Source organism: Mesoplodon mirus (genome assembly GCF_964341445.2).
Source record: "Mesoplodon mirus genome assembly, chromosome: 8".
In the NCBI taxonomy this organism is placed as follows: Eukaryota; Metazoa; Chordata; class Mammalia; order Artiodactyla; family Ziphiidae; genus Mesoplodon; species Mesoplodon mirus.
The window spans coordinates 60,233,159-60,256,319 of NC_138984.1; the positions used below are offsets into that span (position 1 = coordinate 60,233,159).

At 37.4% G+C, this 23,161-nt stretch overlaps 1 protein-coding gene across 2 annotated transcripts in view; it reads left to right on the forward strand.

Annotated features, from left to right (window-relative positions):
* The window catches only part of ARHGAP15 (Rho GTPase activating protein 15), a 618,249-nt gene that overhangs the window by 14,335 nt on the left and 580,753 nt on the right, over positions 1-23,161 (forward strand). For both annotated transcript variants that reach the window (XM_082630937.1, XM_082630938.1), the window contains exon 2: positions 15,620-15,798. In XM_082630937.1, the coding sequence (XP_082487063.1) occupies positions 15,634-15,798 (165 nt within the window). In that variant the 5' untranslated portion in view covers positions 15,620-15,633. The remainder of the gene's footprint in view (positions 1-15,619; positions 15,799-23,161) is intronic.

The window sequence follows — 23,161 nt, forward strand, 5'->3', positions numbered from 1 at the left end:
GGACCATTCTAATATGGTGGCAAACCTGAACTTGTTGGAAATGCTCATAGTACTGGCAAAATTAGAGGCAGAGGATTTCAGACAGGCACCAAATATCTGTAATGTTCTTGGTACAATGCAGAGCAACAACACTGGAAAAATACAGCCTCTGACTTTAAGGATCCTACAGTCAATTTGGCAGAAGGGACATGCAACTCAAATAGATAACAGAGAACAAAAGAAGTCAGGATATGATTATGTGCCAAAATATAATAGGAACAGTAAAGGAGGTCAGAGCAGAGAGGGGGAAATGGGAACTTGCTTAACAATAGCAAAGAGCACAGCACAATATCCTACTCTTGGTAATTTCAGATCATGTTGAAAAAATTGTACAAATAAATGAAATAATGTTAATCTCCAGTGAACCTCTTTCTAAAGCAGAAGTACAAATTCAGTCTCTTGGTTTTGTTCTCCATTTTCAATCCTACCAGCTTGGAATTTAAAATAATAAGATGTTGAAAATGATATTAATTTAATATGCAGCAGAAACTCTGCTCAAACCTCAAATCAGAGGAGCAAAACTCCTAGAGGTGATTGACACCTGGGGTCACAGTCATGGATATTCCCAGATCAGTCAAGTTTTCTATGCAAATCAAGGGGGAAGGGAGAGAAAGTCTGAGTCAGAGAGAACTTGTCCTATTTACAAGACGTTGAAGCTGCCCACCTCCACCTGACAGTTACCATGCATACCTGGACCAGTTTTTCACATCTCATCATTTTTCAAGAGAAGACACACAGGTATACATTTTTTTTAAAAGTAAAAATTCTCATGTTTCAATTGGAAACTGATTCAAAACACTCCAAAACATTGTTCAGGCCCAACAACATATGTCTGTGGGTTGAATTTGGTTGGCAGTCTGCCGGTTTTCCACCTCTTCTTGAATTTATAGCTGTTCCTAAGAAAACAGGAGCAGGGTGTAATGATTAGAGAGAACTAGAATCCTCCAACTAACTTCTATACACACAATAAATCATAATAAGTGTTTAGAGAATGACTAGCACATTACTTTATGAAAAACCTCCATTTATCGGTAACTTTTTCATTTAGGTCCTTGTTTTGTTTGTCTGCCTTTCACGAGCAGGCTCAGTTTCCTTACTTGGAAGAACAAACTCTTCTGCTGCCAACCCTCTTCAAAGCATTTTTTTAAACATTACGATATGTCTCCAAAAGGTTAACTTTTCTAAATAATAGCAAGTATAGTAATCCTTAGTTTCCCTGATTTTCACAAAGTCAAAAGATATTGGATACCGACCAGAACATCTACACTTGTAAAGGATGAATTGTTGTAGGGGAAATAAAAGAGTTTACTATGTCTTAAATGGTGATAATAATAGTAACAACAATTTAAACATATGTGCACACATGCATACACACACATGTGTGAAATTCACAGTGCATAGAGTGAGGAAATGTAGCCCAAGTGTGGTTGTATAACCCATTTTATCATATGTGTTATCTATTAATGGATGATTATCTCTAAGTTCCAGAAGTAGTCATGACAATAGATATAAATGATATGGGAGGACAGACAAAAAGAAATACTGTTCAATAATTTTTTAATTAAAAAGGTAATCCTGATAGACATTTAAAAACTCTAACATTTATGAATTCCTTTTTTACTTCAATGTATCCAAGCCAAAATCCTATAGTTTGCTTTATGAGGAGCCTAAATTAAGATAGAAATTTAGCTACATTACTTCAAATTACAGTAACACTTAATTAACTGGAACCTAGTTCGATAATGCATATAACCATCTCCTCTACCTCCTACCTCCTGTGGAGAGGCCTCTGAACTCTACTTTGAGGAAAGAGAAGCAAAACAGGACTTATTTAAGTGGGAAAATATCGCCCAAACAAATCCTGGGTTGAGGTTCCTAATAATACAGCTGAAACTCTTCAAGAGACTATAGCATCATAATAGCCTTTAGTTAACCAGTCTAGAAAGGACGCAATTTAAGATGTATAATATACAGAGCATATTGAAGTATCTTCAAAGACTAGGATTGGAAAAACTCAGTCAGAAACTTTTAATTTAAATAATGTGGACTGCTAAATATTTTTTTTTTTTGCTATTTTCACATTCTCGGCTTCATGAAAGAAAGCCTCACTTCCACAAAATTTCAGATTAAATTTGAAAATAACAATATTTCGTGGAATCTGTTTTATTCTCACATTAAACACCCTTTGATATTTAACAAGCAAGAGAACAGTTTTCCAAGTGTTCAAATTGACATTGTTTTACTCACACTTAACTATGTTCATGATATAAACATTAAAAAAACAAACAAACAAACAAAAAACCAAGTTGCTGAAAGTTCTGCAATAGACCTAGATCGTTTGTGGTATGATACTACTGGGTTTTTCATTTATGTAAAATAATTCATTTTGCAGCAGTAGTTAGGACTGGATGTATGTTCTGGATAGCTAAACATCATATTTTAATTAATCTCAAATAGGATACTCATAGTATTACTTTCACGTACCTATGTGTCTGTGTGTCAATTTATATACTACCTACTTAGCTACCTGCTCACTTCTCTCCTCACTGTTCTCAACTGTGATCCACACCACTCCCCCAAACCACCAACATATTCCAAAGTGAGGTTTACTTCCAGAAAACTTAATTAGAACAAAAATATTAACAAATATGAACCTAGTACCAATGGGCTTTAAAAATAAGACACTGTAGTAATTGGTAACATTTTTAGGATAATGCAGATGCAGATGTGAAATAAAAAATAACTTTATGTAATTCTATAGATTTGTTTCTCATCAAAGTTCAGTGTGCATTTGAATCACCAAGGGTGATGGCCAAACATGTCCTTTCTCAGGCTCCTCCTCAGTCTTGCTGAATGGAAATATCTTGGGAAGGTGCAGTTAAATCTGCATGTTTATGAAGCTACTCACACTGACCCTTGAGAATCATTGCTCTATAGCTGTCTTCTTCCTCACTTCTAGAGATACCTTTTCATTATCAACTGAAGTTGAGTTATTTGTGACCCTAACTCCCAGGAGAAATCTTAGCTTAATGCAGGTGATTTTTAACTAATTCCAGTGAAATGGAGTTCTGTGAGTTCAATAATTATAAAAAGTGATTATGGCTTTTAGTCTGCACTTGTGATACACAAATCAAGTATATTGCCCCCTTATTTACAAGTCCCAGTGCCTCAACGAGTCCTTCCTCATTAGGCATTTGTTTTGTCCCTGACCACAACTTCCTCTATTGGAAACCTGGTCGTTCATTGCCTCATTCTCTTGCTAGGATGAAAGTCCTGCCTCTCTACTGAGAGTCTCCCGTGTGGATAACTGAGCTAGCTCTGAACAAATACCCAGTGTTCAGAACTCTGACAGTAACAAACCTCCTAGTTGATAACAATCTGCAAATCTGAACTTCTGAGTATCGCTCTTCTCAGAATGGTTGTTTCTTCCCACCTGTTAGATAAATCTTTCTATTCAACTTGGATACCCAGTTGCCAGTATTTACCAAGACTGTAACCAGATATTTATGTTATTATTAGACAAAACTGCACCTACTGTCAATATTTGTGGATAGGAAAGCTCTCCAGCGTCTGTTCACTTCAGATGGAGGGCCAGATCCTGGTCCTTTTTCACCTAGATAAATCACGAGAGATGACAAGTCCTTCTAATTAAAAAAAAAAAAAACACACACACACATATATGAATTATTTATATAGAAAGAACGTTATCCTGCCTCACACCAAACACAACAGTTATTTCCAGAAGGATCACAGTTCTAGAAAAAAAGTTTAGGGACTTCCCTGATGGCGCAGTGGTTAAGAATCCGCCTGCCAATGCAGGGGACACGGGTTCGAGCCCTGGTCTGGGAAGATCCCACATGCCGCGGAGTAACTAAGCCCGTGCACCACAACTACTGAGCCTGCTTTCTAGAGCCCGCGAGCCACAACTATTGAGCCCACACGCTGAACCTACTGAATCCCGTGCACCTAGAGCCCGTGCTCCGCAACAAGGGAAGCCACCGCAATGAGAAGCCTGCGCACCGCAACAAAGAGTAGCCCCCACTCGCCACAACTAGAGAAAGCCCACGCACAGCAACAAAGACCCAATGCAGCCAAAAATAAATAGAAAATAACTAAATAAATCTTTTAAAAAAAGTTTAAATAACAAAACTTTTTAGAGGAAAATATATGAATAGTCTTTGTAGCCTTGGATTAGGCAAGAATTTCTTAAGAGGACAAAAAAAGCACTAATCGTAAAAGGAGATAAATGATAAATTGGATATATTAAAGCTAAGAACCTCTACTAATGAACATATTACAGTAAGAGAGTAAAGAGCAACCTACAAATGAAAAAAAGGATCATTATTGCAACATATATATTAAAAAGAAACTTGTATCCAGAATATAAAAACAACTCCTACAAATCATTAAGAAAAGGACAAACACCCTAATAGAAGAATTAGCAAAAGTTTTGCACAGGTGCTTCCAAAGAATATCACACAGCAATCAGCTACACAAATGAAAATTTGAGTGAAATAAGCCCAGAAATTAAAAAGTATATACTCTAGGTTTCCTTTTATATAAAGATCAAAAGTAGGCAAAACTAAGACAGAATGTTGATTATCCTTGGTGAGGTGGGTAGTGACTGGAAGGGAGCTTCCGAGGGCTTCTGGAGTGCTGATGATGTTGAGTTTCTTGGTTTGGGTGTGGTTACAGGGGTGTGCATTCAGTTTGTGACAATTCATTGAACTTTATATGCAAACGCAATCGTATACATATACACACATAAATACAAAAACGATTTTAAATGTATTTTATGCATATATAATTGAGCAAGAGAGAAACCATTTTTTAAATGCATTTAAAAAGATATGCTGCAATGTTTTATCTTAATGGTGCTGTCATTGTCACAACAGTGGACTATATTACTGTCCCATCCTCAGACAGGTCCCTTTGGCACTGAAATCCAATTCAGTCAATTCAGAGTTTGAAGACATGAGCATTAGGGAAAGACTAATTGGATACAATAACAAATTTGCTAAGTAAAACAAATGTCATCCACATTTTCCTACTGTCAATTACTGACTCCCGTTAATTACTGTCAAACACTACGCAATATGCAGCTTCCTCATATTTTAACTTGGGCAGGACAAGATGGAGATGGAGGGAGCCTGGTGTACTGCAACCAATGTGTGATTAGATTTAATCTGCTTGGTAAAAGAGCTTTGCAACTGAGTCATGTCCTTTAGGAAATAAATACTATAGAACATGAAATTTGAGGAAACAAGAAATCACAAGTTGAAATGTATATTTGTGCACTTGATACTCTTCCAACAAAGATCAGAGAATGAGCCCTGTCCCAGAGGGTGAGACTGCTTGTTTTGCCAGTGTTTTTTAATTCTGTGGCTGCCGAACAACTTCTTCTACAGCTGATGTTTTCTTCTTAAGTGACATTTCATCATCCAGTGCCCTAAGATAGTCACCCTGTTTTCCCTTAATTGATACTTGTATGCAAGAGGCGGAAAATGGCTCAGCATTTCTTGCTAGATTAGTTCAAAACTGACAGAGGAAACAGAGAAAAGATTGCACTACTTATGCCCCTTATGGTTCTCCTGTGTATCTAAGGAGATTGCCATTTCATAAAATTTCTTATGCTGCCTGAACATAATTACAATAATGCAGGCATTTTGTTCCTATTTGCTTTTCTATTTTTTACTGCTTACCTGATCACCAGAGGGAAATTCAGAAGCAGTTTCACTAATCTTAACTTTATTTTCTTTTATGCCCTTAATAAGATGTAATTGTACCCTTAGACCTCCCTTCCATAAATGCTTCATTTTGTCATTCTGGTGAAGCCTTTACCTTTCTCTTCATTTGATTGGTAACAAGAAGCATTAAACATGTACCTGGAAGTTCAAAGTGAGGTTCCTGAAGTTTTTCCCCCAAGTCATGGGGTGCTCTTTTCCTAAGATTAGTGTTTACAAATAGATGCTGTGATATTTATTCTGATTTAAAGTTAATTAAGAAGCATCCCACGAGAATGCTACTGTTTGTTGCACAGCCTCAGTGGCTGGAGATCCATTTTTCTGGGTCCTTTCCACCAAGTCTTTTGGAAAGGGATTATGCCTTAAAGTCATCAACGTTTCCAGGGATCTATAAGAGCCCACTGTTTTTTATAAAATTTTATTTTAGAATTTATTTTATTTTATTATTTTTTATTTTATTATTATTTTTTGGCTGCATTGGGTCTTTCTTGCTGCACATGGGCTTTCTCTAGTTGCGGTGAGCAGGGGCTACTCTTTGTTGTGGTGCGCGGGCGTCTCATTGCGGTGGCTTCTCTTGTTGAGGAGCACGGGCTCTAGGCACGCAGGCTTCAGTAGTTGCAGCATGTGGGCTCAGTAGTTGCAGCACACGGGCCCTAGAGCACAGTCTCAGTAGTGTTGCTCATGGGCTCTAAAGCGCAGGCTCAGTAGTTGCGGTGCACGGGCTTAGTTGCTCCACGGCATGTGGGATCTCCCCGGACCAGGGATCAAACCCGTGTCCCCTGCACTGGCAGGCAGATTCTCAACCACTGCACCACCATAGAAGTCCCAAGAGCCCACTTTTTTTAATAGAGCTTCAAGTTTCTCCTAATCCAGCCCTAATCAACTATCTCTCCCTAGGTTTCCAAACTAGCCACCCCCACTCTGTCATTTGTTGTGGATGTTCACTTTGCTTTTCCTTAAATCTTGTGATCTCAGCCTGCACTGCTGTTGATATCCCTTCTCTGCCTTTTGGATCCTATTTATCATACAACATCAAGTTCAATATCACCTTCACCTGGAAATTGCCCTCAGTCCCATTCTCCATTGCACTCTTAATCAGACTTCATTGTAAGCAAGCATGCTTATGTCTAACTCTACCCCAGAATTCTTAACAATTTTTGTAGAAACTGTGGGACCTAGCAAGTCTGTTTCTCAGGGTAGAGGCTCAATAATTATTTGAAATATAAAATCAGTTGCTTTGCTCCCAGTAGGATGGAGACTAATGGGCTAAGCTGCCCAGGGGATGAGAGGTAGCAACAAGATACCAAGGTGGACTACCACACAGTTTTGTTCAGTACTTATTCTACTTAAAACATATTTTATATTTTACTTGTCATTTTTACCATTTAGGATACCCATATGCAATGACAATAACTGTATTACGATTTATCCATGCAGATATCTGCCAGACTTTGTCAGTAAATGCAGCCTATCACCCAGATTTCCTGATATATGTTAACTAAATGCAAAGCCTTATTATCACATCTCCTATATATAATACCTGCCAAAGTCAAAGACAGTGTTACCCAATGGGGTGGCTATGGTCAAATTCCTTTACTGTGATCTTCCTTTCTCACTATATTTGACATTTTTGAAGCTGAATTTTATTGCACTCTCTGCGCTTCTGAAAGTGGTCTGGGAAATTAGACTTAATAGAGATGTAGAAGCTACAGGGAAAAAAGAAAAGGAGAGTGAATTGGGAGGAAAGTGAAATTAAAATGTTATTTTGGTAAATGGATGCTCTGGTGGAGATGACAAACAATTGCAATGCAAGTTAATTACTGACCTGTCAGGCAAGTGTAGCACAGAGGTTGTGCCACACATTACTGGAGCTACCACTGCCACAAGTCATTTCCACAGGGGAACAAACAGACCGTGCTCTACCACAGATAAGTAGAAGACCTTTCCAGGGGACAGAAATGAGTTTTTCAGAGATATCATATTCATCTGTGGAGTTTCCACACACTCTGACTAGACCTGGAGAAACAACTCATCTTACACATTCCGGAAAGGGAATGGGGTCATATTGCCACAGAGGGTTCCTGTGTGTTAAGACCTAGAGGACCTTGGTGGTGACCAGACAGCTCACTGCCACACAGTGAAAACCCAGGCTAAGACCCATGGAATGGGAAAACACTGGGGCACACTCAGTGCTTATCTCTGAGACAGTTCTCCTCACAAAGTCTTTAGTGAGAATCCATGTCAGGCAAGAGAGTCCTATTCAGAGAAAAAAATGTTAAGCACCTGAAGAAAGCTGAAACTCCAGGGAGATGTTCTCTATTGTTAGAACACAGAGCCCTGCTAAATTGCAAGATGGTCAAAAATGTGGTCATTTTTAAAAAATAATAAGTAAAGAAAAGGGTTATCTGAAATGGGAATATGGTATTCATATTTTTAAAAATTTTGTATGATTTTCCAAATATACTTTAATGTTGGCCTCAAAAGGTATGAAAAGCATTGCTTCTTTGCAGCCTCTAACTTATGAAATATCCATCATTCATTGGCCCTTAGAACCACTGGGCAGAGCAAGTTATACATATTCTTTTTAAAATAAGAACTAAATTAGGTCAAAGACATTCCTACTGGTAATGCTCTCCTAAGCTATGTACTCTGGCATTACCTAGGCTCTATATTTGTTTTCATTTCTATATTCTGCAAATATTTATTCAGTCTCTATTGTTTTGTCAGAAAGCATAGGGACGTTTATAAATGATTAAATAGAAAGACTTACATGATCTATACTTAATATGGATGCACTTTGATCATTTTATATACCTTATCTCTGTCAGATTTCCTTTGGAATTCTTGTTACCTTGTTTTTCCAGACACAGTTGCCACTTGACTTGGGGGTCTATGACTAAAGCAAGGGTGTTTGGAGATGCAGGACTTGAGCTCTGTCCTGGGACTACTTTGAACAGGTTGTGGCACCTTGGGGAAGAGTCTGTATCCTTGAAGTTCAATTTTCTCTGCTCTGTAGCATGTAGATAATGTCATAGTGCCTATTCAGTTTCTACTAACTCAAATAATTCTTAATATATTTTTATTTTAATGTTACTGATGGGAAAAAGATGTCAAAAATACACTTTCTACCTCAAAAGGGCAAGCTGCTGAGCCTTAGTGTAATTAACAGAGTACAACAAATAATTGACAGAGCAGCTTTCAAATTTATGTTTAGATGAAATATCACATTCATTCCTATTTGGGTATTTGCAGTGTGAGTGGGAGAATCAGGCCCAGAATATCACTGAGCCAAGTCTGTTGAGCAGAGCCAAAGTTTGTGTGGCTCTTATGAAGTGCATTCTCATCACTGTTTCCTGTTTTTAAAACAGTATTGAAAGTGGAACTAGTGTAACATCACAAGCTATTCTTGCTCTTCTCTTGGTACATACAAAATCAGGAAGTCTACAGAAATTGTGAAGCCAGTCTTGTGATTTACATTTCAATTTCTAACTCAGGGATATTTATTTGGAGAGTTTTGTAAAACTCAAATGGATATTTTAAACACGTGCAAAATGAACGAATGTGTTGTCATTAGTCATTCACCATGCTTCTGTGTGCCTCCTGTAAGAATATAAATGCATACATCATCAATGTTTTTTTCTAATAGAATTTGGTAACAATGATGATGATGATTAGATGATATGTTATAGAAAGAACAAGAGAAATACTGAATAAGCATGTAGATCACATGAAACTTAAACTTTGTATGACTTATAGTTAACAAAATGTTTGATGTTACGAAGTTGCATAGAAATAAGCATACAAAAGTATTATTGATTTTACGAAGTCCTCTACCAAATCTAGAAAGTTAAGGGTCAATGAGAAATGAAAATACAGGTGGAACAACAGAATATGATTTCAAAACCCTGTGTATATTCTTGGAATAATAACTCAGGAAGACTCATAGATTAGAGCTCTTCATTGCCTTTCTGAATATATTCTGAAATTGATACTTATGTTCCTGGAATTATATTCACTCCCTGATGCTGATAGCAAGTTATGATGGACCCTGGGGTTTGAGGGTTTCTCTCTTTTTTAAAAAAATGTTTATTTATTTATTTAGCTGCCCGGGTCTTAGTTGCAGCATGGCAGATCTTTTAGTTGCAGCATGCAGGATCTTTAGTTGAGGCGTACAAACCCTTAGTTGCGGCACGTGGGATCTAGTTCCCTGACCAGGGATCGAACCCCGGCCCCCTGCGTTGGGAGCGCAGAAACCCTTGAGGGTTTCTTTTGACTCAGGGTTGGGAAGGCTTTATATTGGAGTTTATTCCCCTAGAACCTTCTTTCATAAAGACTCAAAAACTAGAGCACCACGGCGGGGCCATCACGTCCCACAACTCCAAGAGGCACCCTTTACTAGAATGCAATGCTAATATCCTATCCCTAGTCAGAAATGCTACCTGCCTCTACATTTACTTAAGATCACACACAAAGTAGAGTAATCAAAGGTTTTCTGCTGTAAGATATTTTCCTACATAGCTGGAAGAGTTTCCAGTATGAGATTCAGGTAAATGATTCCCGGAGAGTTCATGGGAAGTCTGACTAATCATTTATGACAGTGTGTTAATTAGTTTAATCATTCCTCTCCCATATATACATCTAAGTGATTCACTGAGCAGATGGATGTAAGTAAAAAGATGTAAGTAAGGAAGAATGGATGATGGAATTTCAGATATGTTGACCCTGTAGATGAGATGGGGCCTAAGTAGGTGCTGCAGTGGGGGGCTTTGGCAGCCAAAATGTGAAAAGGATCATAGTGTGCACTGTAGAGGAAAACATGAGTATCAGGATGCAGGTGAGGGGAAAATGGGAAAGTTGGAGTGTAAAGAGAATGAACTGTAAGTGGAGTCCAAACACAACTTGCAAAATTGGCCTAAAACAGCCTTATCCACCTGCTATGAGAGGTTTCTAACAGGATGAATAAGAATAAATCATCTCTGAACCCACAAGTACAGCAGTTAGAAGTTTCACAGCCACCAACACAGCTGTCATTTCTGGCCATTAGATTTCCTTCCTCCTCTGTCCTCCCTCCTTCCTCAGTTCCTGCTTGGGGTGAGGGGGTCCTGCTTCCTTCTGTTTTGCACTCAATTCATCCATACAAGACATTTGTGTATTATGCCAAGGAAAGCCCTCTTCCCACATTCTCTCCCTCAGAGTGTCTAGAATACCAGCCTCTTACAGCACTGGTGGCCTTAGAAGGTATTAGGCTCTCAGTGAACCCTTCAGCCCCGTAAGAGGATAGAAAGACAATCAAACTCACCCACCCTGAGGCTAAATGCCATTTTCTTCATGAAACCCAACGCTTACCTTTTCCTTGAATTTCCTTGGTACTATAGTTTTTCTTCATGACATATTTCAGTATCTACTCTATAATATCACAGTTATTTGCATACCTCTGCTCTGCTGAGCCCTTTGCCCGAAATGCCCAACCTGCCCTGACTTAGCTCCAGCGTCAGCTGATCTTTTGTGGACTTTCTCTCTCCACACCTCCCAGTTCTACTGTGGTCTGATGTCATTTCTTCTCTCCCCACCTGGGCACCACTCTATTCTCATTTAATTATTGATTTATTTCTTTATCACACTCACCAAACTACTGTAAAACACTTGGTTGAAACAAACAAACAAAAACCAAAAATACAAAAAAGAGTATCTCCAGCTTCAAATGTAGTGCCTTGCCACTCAGGAAAGTCTCAGTAAATGTTAAACAGATCATTTATTTTCTGTGGGTAGGGAGAAGTTTGTGTCATTTTCTGTATTCTTCTCAGAGCAACGTGGTGCTCTGCAAAATCAGAAACCACCAAATATTTGCAAACGTGAGAATAACTATGAATAGTATCAAGTGAATGCCATTGTAGAACAAAATACAAAAGAAGTTGAATAAAGAGAAAAAATTGAGTGCAATAAATAGAATATGAATAAAAAGTGAAGGGCTTCCCTGGTGGTGCAGCGGTTGAGAGTCTGCCTGCCGATGCAGGAGACACGGGTTCGTGCCCCGGTCCGGGAAGATCCCACATGCTGTGGAGCGGCTGGGCCCGTGAGCCATGGCCACTGAGCCTGCGCGTCCGGAGCCTGTGCTCCTCAACGGGAGAGGCCATAACAGTGAGAGGCCTGTGTACCGCAAAAAATAAATTAATTAATTAATAAATTAATAAATTAATTAAATAAAATGAATAATGAAGATGAGGTCAGTTGGGAAAAGAAGTGATAACTAGAGGAGTGAGAAAAGAGAAATAACATTAACATTGGTAGGGGGAGAGATCAGCTTAAAAGAAACATCTGAAGGAGGAAGATTTTGAAATTCTTTTCTGTAGACTGTCCTCGAGAAAACAGATGGGAAAACCAGGTAAGAGTCTCTTTAAATTAATCCAGCCTTTTGACAGTAACCCATCACCAGGCAAATTATGGGTTAATTGTCAAATCAATACAAGAATGCAAATGTTGATTTGGCGCTGAAATTTGTTCAGAGTATGAGAAACAACATGCCCTATAAACGGCACCTGGTAGGGCTATGTAAATACAGTGGCTTCATGCTCTTGGTCAGAAGAGAGTGGCTTTAGCCTCTTACCAGTATTACAAACACACCACCTTAGAGTTTGAATCTAATGAATAATTTGGAAGATCAAGCCTTGAATGTACTCCAAGGAGAACCCAAATTTTTCAGAAAAGATTTATATGTTTAATCATAGATCCCCTCAACCCTCACTCAAATCCTTGGGCATCAGATCATACCAAAGCATTTACATTGTTGCTAAAACTACCTAAGACTACTGAGCTCTGTAAATCTGCAGTAATACTCCTTGAGCTCCCAGACTTTTACACAGCAGTATCAGAAGTGAAAAGGACCCTACAGATCATAGCAATCCTTTTAGTTGCCCATGCCCCCTCACTATAAATTTTTTCCAGTGATGAACAGAGGTCCACGGACTTGTTCAAGGTCACAAAGGTGGCCATTAGAGACAGTGCTGCACTAGAAGTCATCGTAGGCTCTTTTTATGCAACCAGTCTGATTATAATGAATCCAAGGCCTCCATTACAATCACAGTACCTAGATTCTCATTCTTTCATTCATCCTTACTTCATCCACTGAAATATACTCTGAAAAAACTCATCTTTTATTAGTAGCATCTTTATAAATATAAAAAATCCAGAGATTTGCTTTATTTTGAAATAATGTCTCTTGGCTAAGAAAAATTGAAGGCCTCAATAATAAATAATACACAGAATAAAACCAAAAATGTTTATCCTGTACTGGGGTACGTGGAGAAATAACTATTTATATCATCTGCAGGTGATTGCATTTACTTTTTTTTTTTCTTTTTTTTTTTTTTGCGGTATGCGGGCCTCTCACTGTTGTGCCCTCTCCCGTTGTGGAGCACAGGCTCCGGACGCGCAGGCTCAGCGGCCATGGCTCACGGGCCCAGCCGCTCCATGGCATGTGGAATCTTCCCGGACCGGGGCATGAACCCGCGTCCCCTGCATCGGCAGGCGGACTCTCAACCACTGTGCCACCAGGGAAGCCCGATTGCATTTACTTTTTAAAACACATTTATATATTAAAAACCCTATCTTATTCTAGTTAGATATAGAGGTAAGATCCCTTATGCATACATTAGTGGTCAGATTTGATACATTTTATAGTCCTTCTTATTAATGTGGCTGTCATCATATTGCTGTGGAATAGCGGGGATAAGATTTCCTTTTATTCAAATTTTTATTTCAAATGTCAAAAGAGCTCTCTTATTCTCAATTAGATAAGTTTTTAAAATATATCACTCATGTATGATTATGAAAATGAATATATTCAAAATAAAATAAAATAAGTAGCAAAATAAATTGGTTAAGGAATTCTTAATAAAACTGTCCTATAAACAGCGTTGTTAGGTATAACTGAAGTACAATAAAGTGCAAGTGTTTAAAGTGTACAATTTGATCATTTTTAATATATGTATACTGCTGTTAAACCATCACCACAATCAAGATAAAAAAGACATCCATAACCCCCAAAAGGTTCCTTGTATCCAGAATCCACCCTGTCCCTAGGCAATCACTAATCTGTTTTCTCTCATTTTATGTTAGTTTGCATTTTCAAAAATATTATGTAAGTGAAATCGTAAGTACTCAATGAGTACTTTTTTGGTGGGGGGCTTGATTTCTTTTACTCTGCACAATGAATTTACAATTCATCCATGTGGTTGCAAGCGTTAGTAATCCAGTCATTTTTATTGTTGAGCAATATTTCATTGTGTAGATAAACTAGAATTTGTCTATCTATTCATCTGTTGATGGACATCTGGGTCTTTTCTTGTCAGGGGGGTGGATAAAATAAATACTCCTTCACTTCTTTCTGCCCAGTGTCCTTAAGAAAGTTGTTAGTCACTCTGATCCTCATTTTTCTCCACTATAAAAATATGAGTTCAATTTCAATATCATAGGAACTTTGTAAGGATTAAACCAGCTCATTGCCTGGCACATAGTAAATACTTAATAAATATTAACTTCTTTTCTCACTAAATGTCACTCAATTGCCTAACTGGTTTCAATTATGAGGAAACACTTTTCCTCCCATTAAAATGCTTTTATTCTTTTCTGATCCTTTTAGTGTCCGCTCAACTTGAACATTACCATGATTCTAGCCCCTGTCTGTCCAGTCAGGTAGAGGTACCAAAACAGTTGGCTCCTTAAAATATAATCCTTCTTTTGGATTATATTGGCTTCTATAACTGACTGGTGACAGTTTTTCTAATGTTGTACCCACGTGCCTAGGCTAGCTATGAAATGTCTATATAGGTGAGACATAGAGAGGACATTCAGGCCAGAAGAGGGTCTGTTTCTAGAAGCTTTGAAGCTATATTTGCATTGCAAATATCCTACTTAAAAAGAGTAGATGTATTCATTTGAGGAACTTGTGGGGAGGAGCAGCTGAAAAGGATTATGGATTTGGGAAGCAACTAAAAGCCCTCCTGGTCCACCCACCCAATTTATTTCCCTTGTTTTCTTTTTCTGAATTATTGTTTTCTCACAACCACTCCTTTAAAATTTGCCCACACTGGATTTTCTTACCTGAATCAGACTCCTTCCATTAAAATAAATGTAAATTAATAAATAGTGTCAATGTGCTGATTTTCTCTTTCTTCATAGTCTTCATAAATATTATATCCAACTAAGCTACTAAATCTATTTCAGTTGGCAGATGGCAGTGGACAAAGGAATTTTAATTTTTCCCTGTGGATATTGCAAGTGGGGGTGGGGACTGGGACTCTGCACCATGCTAATGAGGCCAAGCCGACATATTTGATAGTCAATGGGACCAGCTTGCTTTCCTCCAATTTTACACACTTAAATTTGACCTTATTCACAGAGGTTTTTGTTCACCAAAAAAGGCTGCTGGTGGTAGTGTCTGGAGGTGGGTTGGGATGGGGTGGGTGATAGATCAAAGACATTGTGAATGAAAAGAGCATATACCCAGAAGATGCTTAGTTGGCAATATCATTTCTATATAAGGGAGACCATATCATATTGCCATTAGGAGTTCCTTAATCGAATTAAGAAACTGCACAGAATTTGAGTGTGCTGTCTATGAATTGAAATCCTCTGGCACGTATACAGTACCATCGGAATACAGAGGTCCAATTGATAAAAGCACTACAAAGTAACTACCTTCTTCTTCACCACTCAAAGAGGCGGAGACTTTATTTCATTTTTGTACTTTAATGATGTATAGGGATATGCAATCCACCAGGAGTTTTTCATGGAAAAGCATATACTTAGAATAATATAATGCTTTTATATTTCATCAGGATAGCATTGTAATATGCAGAAGTCTACAAATTCTGATACCTCTGTGGAAACACTGAATCCCACCCGCCAAGGCACTGGAGCTGTGCAAATGAGAATCAAAAATGCCAACAGCCACCACAGCAGGCTGAGCCAAAGTAAATCCATGATCCTCACCGATGCTGGGAAGGCCACTGAACCTGTAAGTCAAATACCCCAAGTTCCCTGATATATAGAATTTTGTAAAAGAAGGGAAAAAAAAACCCCAGCTAATTAGCCTTGTTTTATTTGTTTTCCTAATGTGCATGAGAAAACTGTTTTTGTAATGCATTTTATCTTGCCTACTTATAGTCATAATTATATCCCCAGTTGCAAGAGAAGAGCTGGGCTTAATCCAGAGTGATAAAGTGGATTTGGAGCTAGACTGAAGAGCACCTTTGACTCATTTTAAGGGCCTCCACTATCATGCTTCAGTGTCATAAAAATAATGAGGTTATGGTAGCATGTGGTGTTTGTACTTCCAAATACAGTACATCACTTTGAAAAGCCAGAGGCTAAAATTAGCTAAGAATAAACTGAGAAAAAAATCTTTTAAAAAACATGAAAATCTCTTCCTTAAAATCTCCCAACAATATATGATATTGGAAATTACAATCTGATTTGGAATGAGCTTGAACAGTTGAGATGGTGTGGAGATTTAAGGTTTGGAGAGGAAGCCATTTTGTCTCCATAATGTGTCATTAGGAAGACTTGAAATAAAATAGAGATGAACTCTACTGCCAATTGTGTCCCTGCCCCTGCACGCATCCTGAGCCACTAAACACACTGATTGCAATGAGTCTCCTCTGGTTAATTTTCTTCCATAATGGTGGTAACTTGCAGCTGAGGCCATAGGATGTTACAAAATTATTTATGCAATGTTAGCCACTCTTTTGGACCCCGGATCTATTTTGTTTCTCACAGTGAGAGCAAGAGCAAGAAATAGGTTAGCTGGGGACAGGCTGTGAGTCCCAGTCACCCTGCAGTAACATGTGAGCTATTAATTGAGTGTTCTGTTAATATCATAGGGGCCTATGAAATATTCAGCTCCCTAACTGAGTTATTAAATGAGATCAACTTGCTGAGTATCATGTTACCGATTATATTTATTCACTGTTTTTCACTCGAATTTCAAGTGCAAAATTAACCCGCAACGATCTCAGGAGCCTGAGAAATGTATGGTTTTAATCATCCTTTCTTCAGGTATTATAGACAAATTTAGCATGAGGAAACCAGTGATTATATTTTGAAATTGAGAAACATATCCCTAGTTAAGGTACTGAGAGATGCGTTTTTCTTTCTTTATTTTCTCATTTAAAAGTGTTATCTGCTGGGAGGCACAACACAGCCAGCCTGACTTGGCGTTGAAACCTGCTAAAACGTTCCTCAACCATGAACTTGAGACAATGGTTAGAGTAAATTATTGGAATCTCTATAATGTATTATCAGTAAGAACTGTACCTTTGGAAAAGTTTAAAAGTTAAGTATATTTAATGATGCCTAACATATTTTATTGGCTGTGTTTAACAAAAGGCACTATGCCGCAGTTGTTTTTGACAAGCATGAAAACATCACAGCATGAGACTGCAAAAGGAATTATGGAGAGAAATTACAAGTGATCCATCTCTCAATGAATTATCCACCTCAATAGCCCGCAGAACTCAGCTACCAATTAACACCTACTTTATTACATGTTGGGATGTACTTAATAACTTTCATGTGTTTATGCACTATTACCTTGACTGATGCCTCTTGTACAATTAGGCATAATTGGCATATCAATATGCAAAAGTTAAAAGGATTAACCCTCTTAAAACTAATGAGCATTTCTGTATCCAGCTGCTAAATGAGACAAAATTAGCATTTTTCACTTTTGGGCAGGATTTTATCATGCAGTTTCTCATTGTTGATATTACCTTGTTACATAACTTTAGTTTGGGCGGTTATATGCTGGACTGCTGGAGAATCAGAGTTTTCCAAAGTTAAATTAGCTATAATTATCCCAGCTTTTGTTTCCGCATTCTTAGCCTCGGCAATATGTATTCCTCGATAAGGAACAAAAATAAAAGTTACTTTTGGTTATGTGTGCTCGGTGCATAATTATATAAAAGGGGTATTTTAGTAAGGATATGTCATTTCACCGAGAAAACTTGGCTCAGAGATACTGTATTGAAAGCTTGCCATGGCACTAATTTTCTTTCTGTCTCAGTTCTTTTCATCTCTTTTTTTCCATGCACAATTTTCTGACTAGATACTGACAGAATGTAAAGTATTTTGGCATATTTATTCAAACAAGCCTGTTAAAGATATCTGCTCAAGCTAAACTAAGAACTTGATTTTTCAGAAGTTGGAGGTTGGGGTAAGGTCAAAGGGAGAGATTTTGAACTTAGGAGAAGTGGGAGGAAATGCACACTAAAAATGTGTTCACAAGTTCACATGTGGCATGGCTTGCTGTAACAGTACATTTAATCTGTACAGAAAAAAATTGAGTACTTAGAGACTATATATGTATTATGCATCCTATTTAATATATATGGCGTATATATACTACTTGTCACTTGCATATCAATTCTGCAAATCTAATATGGACTTATCAGAGTATATAATAACACAAATATCTGGTATTACACATTTCTATGATTTCACTTATTACAAAAACATTATACAAATATTCTAGGGTCAAATCAATTGTATAATTTTGTCATTAATTCATAAAGCCCTCTTAAAATTTTGCTTAATTAAAAACATGTTAATATGACTGTGAACTCAGAACACAATAAAAAATTCTCCTATACATGTCATAAGAGCCTGTATTCTTCATATCTTAAATCGAGGAGTATTTTGAAATGCCAATATAAACATTTATTCGACCCGAAGCTGTGCAAACACAGGTGAATTTACTTGTTGAATTAAAAGTTTTGATTGCCTAAGTGCTGCAGGGAAGCATTCCAGTAAAACAGGTATCAATACTCCATTAGTATTTTATTGGTGGCATGCAGCATTTTCTTTAAACACCAAACAATCATTTTTATGTGGTTCATAAGATCAATGCCTTTTCAAAATTCAGAGGCCACTTTGCTTTCTAAGAAATGTCGGGGAGGTGGGAAGTTTGGACATCTAATGACATGGTTAGTAAGAAAACTGCGTATCTGTGAGAGCCATCTGGAGACCTTCATTTGGTGGGGAGGGAGTTCTCTTTGGTCTCAGTGATTTGTTGTCTCACCCTGAGCATTGGAGTGAGACCTCTTAAAGGTGGACTGCTGATTTACCTGAATGTGCTAAACACAGAAGCAGAAGGCTTAGTGAACATAAATGGGGGCAAGTAAAGTGTGCCTCTTTAAGGGCTAAAAAGGCTAATGTGCAATCCAGCAAATAGCTAATGCAAAAGGTTTAATGTGGCTTTGATGTTATTTATAAGAGGTATGCCCAGCCTACTAGACAGTTTGAAAATAGATATTAATGAAGAGTTTAAATAGCCCAAGTCAGGAAACTGCAGACATAGGATTTGCAGGCAGGAGCAGTTCCGGCATCTAATACTGGTGTCTTAAGCAGCAACATGTATGAATATTCACCATTTCTATCTTGTAAACCCTGCAGAAGTGCATCACTCCATTCATAGCTATCATGGACAGGGAAATATTTTTTTAATTAGTGTTCAGATAAAGACTTAGGTCAAGCCATTCCTAAACATTAACATACAAGACTCCTTGTGCTTCTCTTAACATACAGTGTTCCTTCATTTTTCTTTTTAATATATTATAAGGAAAAAGAGGAAACAATTTTCCTTTGTTTCTTACTTCTGTGATTTTAGGATACTTGCCAAAGTTGTGGCTAGCTAAAAAGGCAGACATAAAAATTGCTACTAAAAATATAAGCCTTCTGTTTAGCAGAGATTTTGAGAAATATTATGAGGCTGTAGGACTTGTCCATGTTTACTTCAAATCAAGCTTATAGATAGGTTTGAGGCTTTGTTTGTATAAATTGTCCTGAAGTGGATCCTGATATTTAATTAAAATGACACTAAATCACATTGAATTGATAAGACTTGGCATCTCAAACAAAGGTAATTGCCCGTATTGGTTTTATACAAAAATAACGCTGCTTGGAAAATGTGCAGCCAACACAGACTGTCAACTCCATTTATAGATCAATATGTGAAAACCATTGATCAGGCAGGCATGTATAACAGTAACACTTTGCATTTATTTGTTGTTTTTATACCACATTAAGGCTTACAGGATTATAGGCTTCCTAAATATTTTGACTTCCTCATAAATATATGATCTGTTGAATGTTAATTAAATGAGAGTCTGCAGCCATCTCTAAAATTGTTTTTAGTTTGATGATTTCCTTTTATTGCTGTGGATCATATGATCTGAAAATGGATTAGTTTCCTTCTGCATAAAGATTATTAAAGCCTTAATGTGTCCTATTTAGTGTAAGATGTGGCTGCCTTTTTGCTTTGAAAAATATAGATACAGACAATTATTTTCTCTTAGCGAGTGGCTGATCTCTTTTTATTAACTGGGCATTCTCAGAGCTCAGGGTGGAATTATTTCCTGACATAGTTTGCACACTCTGTAGATAACGGGTCTTCTTGATTTTTCCTGATAGAATTTGTTTTCTTTCTTTTCTTTTTATCTAGCTCTGTAGTACAGGCATCTGATCAAACATTATGTAGAAAATAAACTCATCACCTCGATTAAATTCTAGACACACACATATAATTTGAATTCTATTTTTCTGATTCAAGAACAAGCCTTATGAACTGTTCTTATACACTGCATTCTACAGTTAAATCTTTCTTATCTCATCAGTGTAAGGACAGTGTTTTGTTCCTAATCTTTATTGGACTATTGTGTATGACATTTGTAAGCCATTTTGGTTTATAAGGAAAAGCTGGAGGACAGTGGAGTCAGACTCTCCATAGATCCAAACCTCAGATATGACTATGAAATAATGTGTCTTCCACTGCAATTTTCTCTGCCACTGAGAGGTCAATTTTGTTGAGAAATCTTTTTATATCCTCTATATACATTAGGAGTACTGCTTTTAAGACAATACTTGGTTTTATATATGATATTAAAACAATAATAAAAGAAACAAGATTTCAGAAATAGCAAAAAAAAGAAATCATGAAATTCAAGGGTTAGCTAAGGTAACCAGTCTGCTGTAAAGCAGAAGAAAATGTTTATTTAGCTAGATTTTTGACTTTTAAATAAAATGCCCTGAGGTGGGAGGGAGGAAAGAAGAATAAAAGAACACTAGAGATTTCTTTCCTTGTCCTTGCCGTCCCATGTCATCTCATGCTGTGAAAATCTTTAACTCTGTTTACCAAGCACAAATTGGACTTGCCAAATGTTCAGGAAGTTTTCATTGACAGTGTAGAGTCTGTACTTCAAAGAATGAGCTGGGGCTCTTGAGTTCACGTTCGTGGTTGCATCGTTTCCATTTTAACTTGAGCATAGCTAAATTTGTTTATAATCTCCTACTGATTGAACATGGCGCTGAATGTACATGAGATATATATATATTTTTTTACTTTAGTCCTCTGATTACTAATTTGAATCCAAAACTCTAACCTTGTTAGCATCTGGACTTATTTCCATAATAACAACCCCTTCAGAACCTACAAAGTAATGAATAATTGACAACAAATGAAATGTTTTGATAGTTGTCGGCACAAAGCATGTTTAATGTTTTGTGTTGCTTCCTAGCTAATTATGTAGATGACACATTTGTCAGACCTTGACTGCCATTAGAAACGTGTTTCCAGAGGGGAGAAAAACAGGCTATTCATAGAGTAATTAACTAGAATGCTCAATGACCTGTGAGAGATTCAAATCGCTGCCAGTTCAGACATTGTTTTGTTACAGAAGCAGAGGGGTAATTAAAATTCCAAATTACAGTCCTATGATGGAGCATTTGTTTGTTGACAGTATACTCTTACTCTAGTTTGTTAATTCTTTTTAAAATTGCTTCTAATCCATTTTATAGCTTTAGGAGTTCCGTCTTTGAATTTACTGACAACTAATATTACGGTAAATTGTACTTCAATGGAGTACTGCCTTCCTCACAGTTTCAAGGGAGCACAAGGTGGGTGGGATAAAATAGCTCCTTCCCTAAACTGACATATCAGGTGCTGTCAGTGGGAATGCCACTAAAGTGTAACATCTTGTTAAATACTGTGCTTCCAGTTCTATATTAGGGGAAAATGTCCTGGCAGAAAATACAGAGATTAAAAAGGAGAGCAACAATGAACCTCTAAAAAGGAGGAAAAAAAACTCATCTCCCAACAAGAAATGATTGATTAAGGTGTTCTATTAAACAAAGAGGAAGAGAAAGGAATTAGGGCTGAGGATGATTTGGGGAATGTGTTGAGTTCAATGAAGAAGGTGCAGCAGTCTGTACGAAAGTTCTCATGGATCAGTCAAAAAAGGGCGTTTTTACAGCAGTACCTTCCATATCAGGTCAATAACAAACTGATAACGGGAATCATGCATGAATTTTTTCAAGGCATTATTGGCATAGTTTACAAATCTGGAAGGCCAATGTAGTCTAAAAAATTCAGCTCAAGAGAAATATTTATTCAGGTTGCTGAAAGTGAGAACATAGTTTTATTAAAAAGATCTGACAGAAGTCACACGGTATTTGATGCAGGCGAGCTGACAGAGGCATCCAGTGAGCGTTGATTATCCTGAAGTCACTGTCAGCTAGGATTGATTTTCACTTTCTCAGTTTATGTAACAGTTCCTGTAATACAGCTGACCCCGAATCATGTTACCTTGTCATTTCTCTGCATGGATCAAGAAGAGATGAGCTGAAAATAGCTAGACACTGACCTTGAACTTGCCAGAAAAGTGAGAAGTGACAGTGGGGTTTTTCTGTAGTACGTGTACAAAGATTAAGGAGAACTGTTCCTCTGTTGAGTTCACTGTAGCAGCACAAGGGGGCAGAGCAGTACTAGAGATTACAGGTAAAATAGGTTCTACACCAGCATGTAAAGGCTCTGAAATACCGAGTTGAGCCAGAGGTCTCATTTTTACGTCTTAGTGTAGACATGAAGGAGAATTACTGATGAATCAAAATCTTGGGTCCCCTGATGTTCATAATCAGTAATCTAAAAGTGTACATTCTAATTAAAAAAAGGTTACCTAATACTCTGTGTGGCAGCAGCTATGCTTTTCCACTAAGTTATTTGCAGCATCTCTTATTTAATTCATATAATACTCTTCACCCTTAAAATAAGTTAGTCACTTAGAACCTTAGTCACTATTATTATGAGGGTTTTATGGCAAATTCCTAAGGTAATATGTGTCATTTAAGGTACAATTGTATCAGAAGCTGGGAACAGTCTTTTTATACTATTAAGTATCAAAACCCCCAAATTAAAATTGGGCAGTGTTATATGTTGATGTACATGCACAGAAAGGTAAAATGCAAGCTGGTAAATAATATTTGCCATTGGATTTACGTTTTTCTATACCTTGTGCATTTTCCCACCTTAATACTTGCCTCAGTTTTCA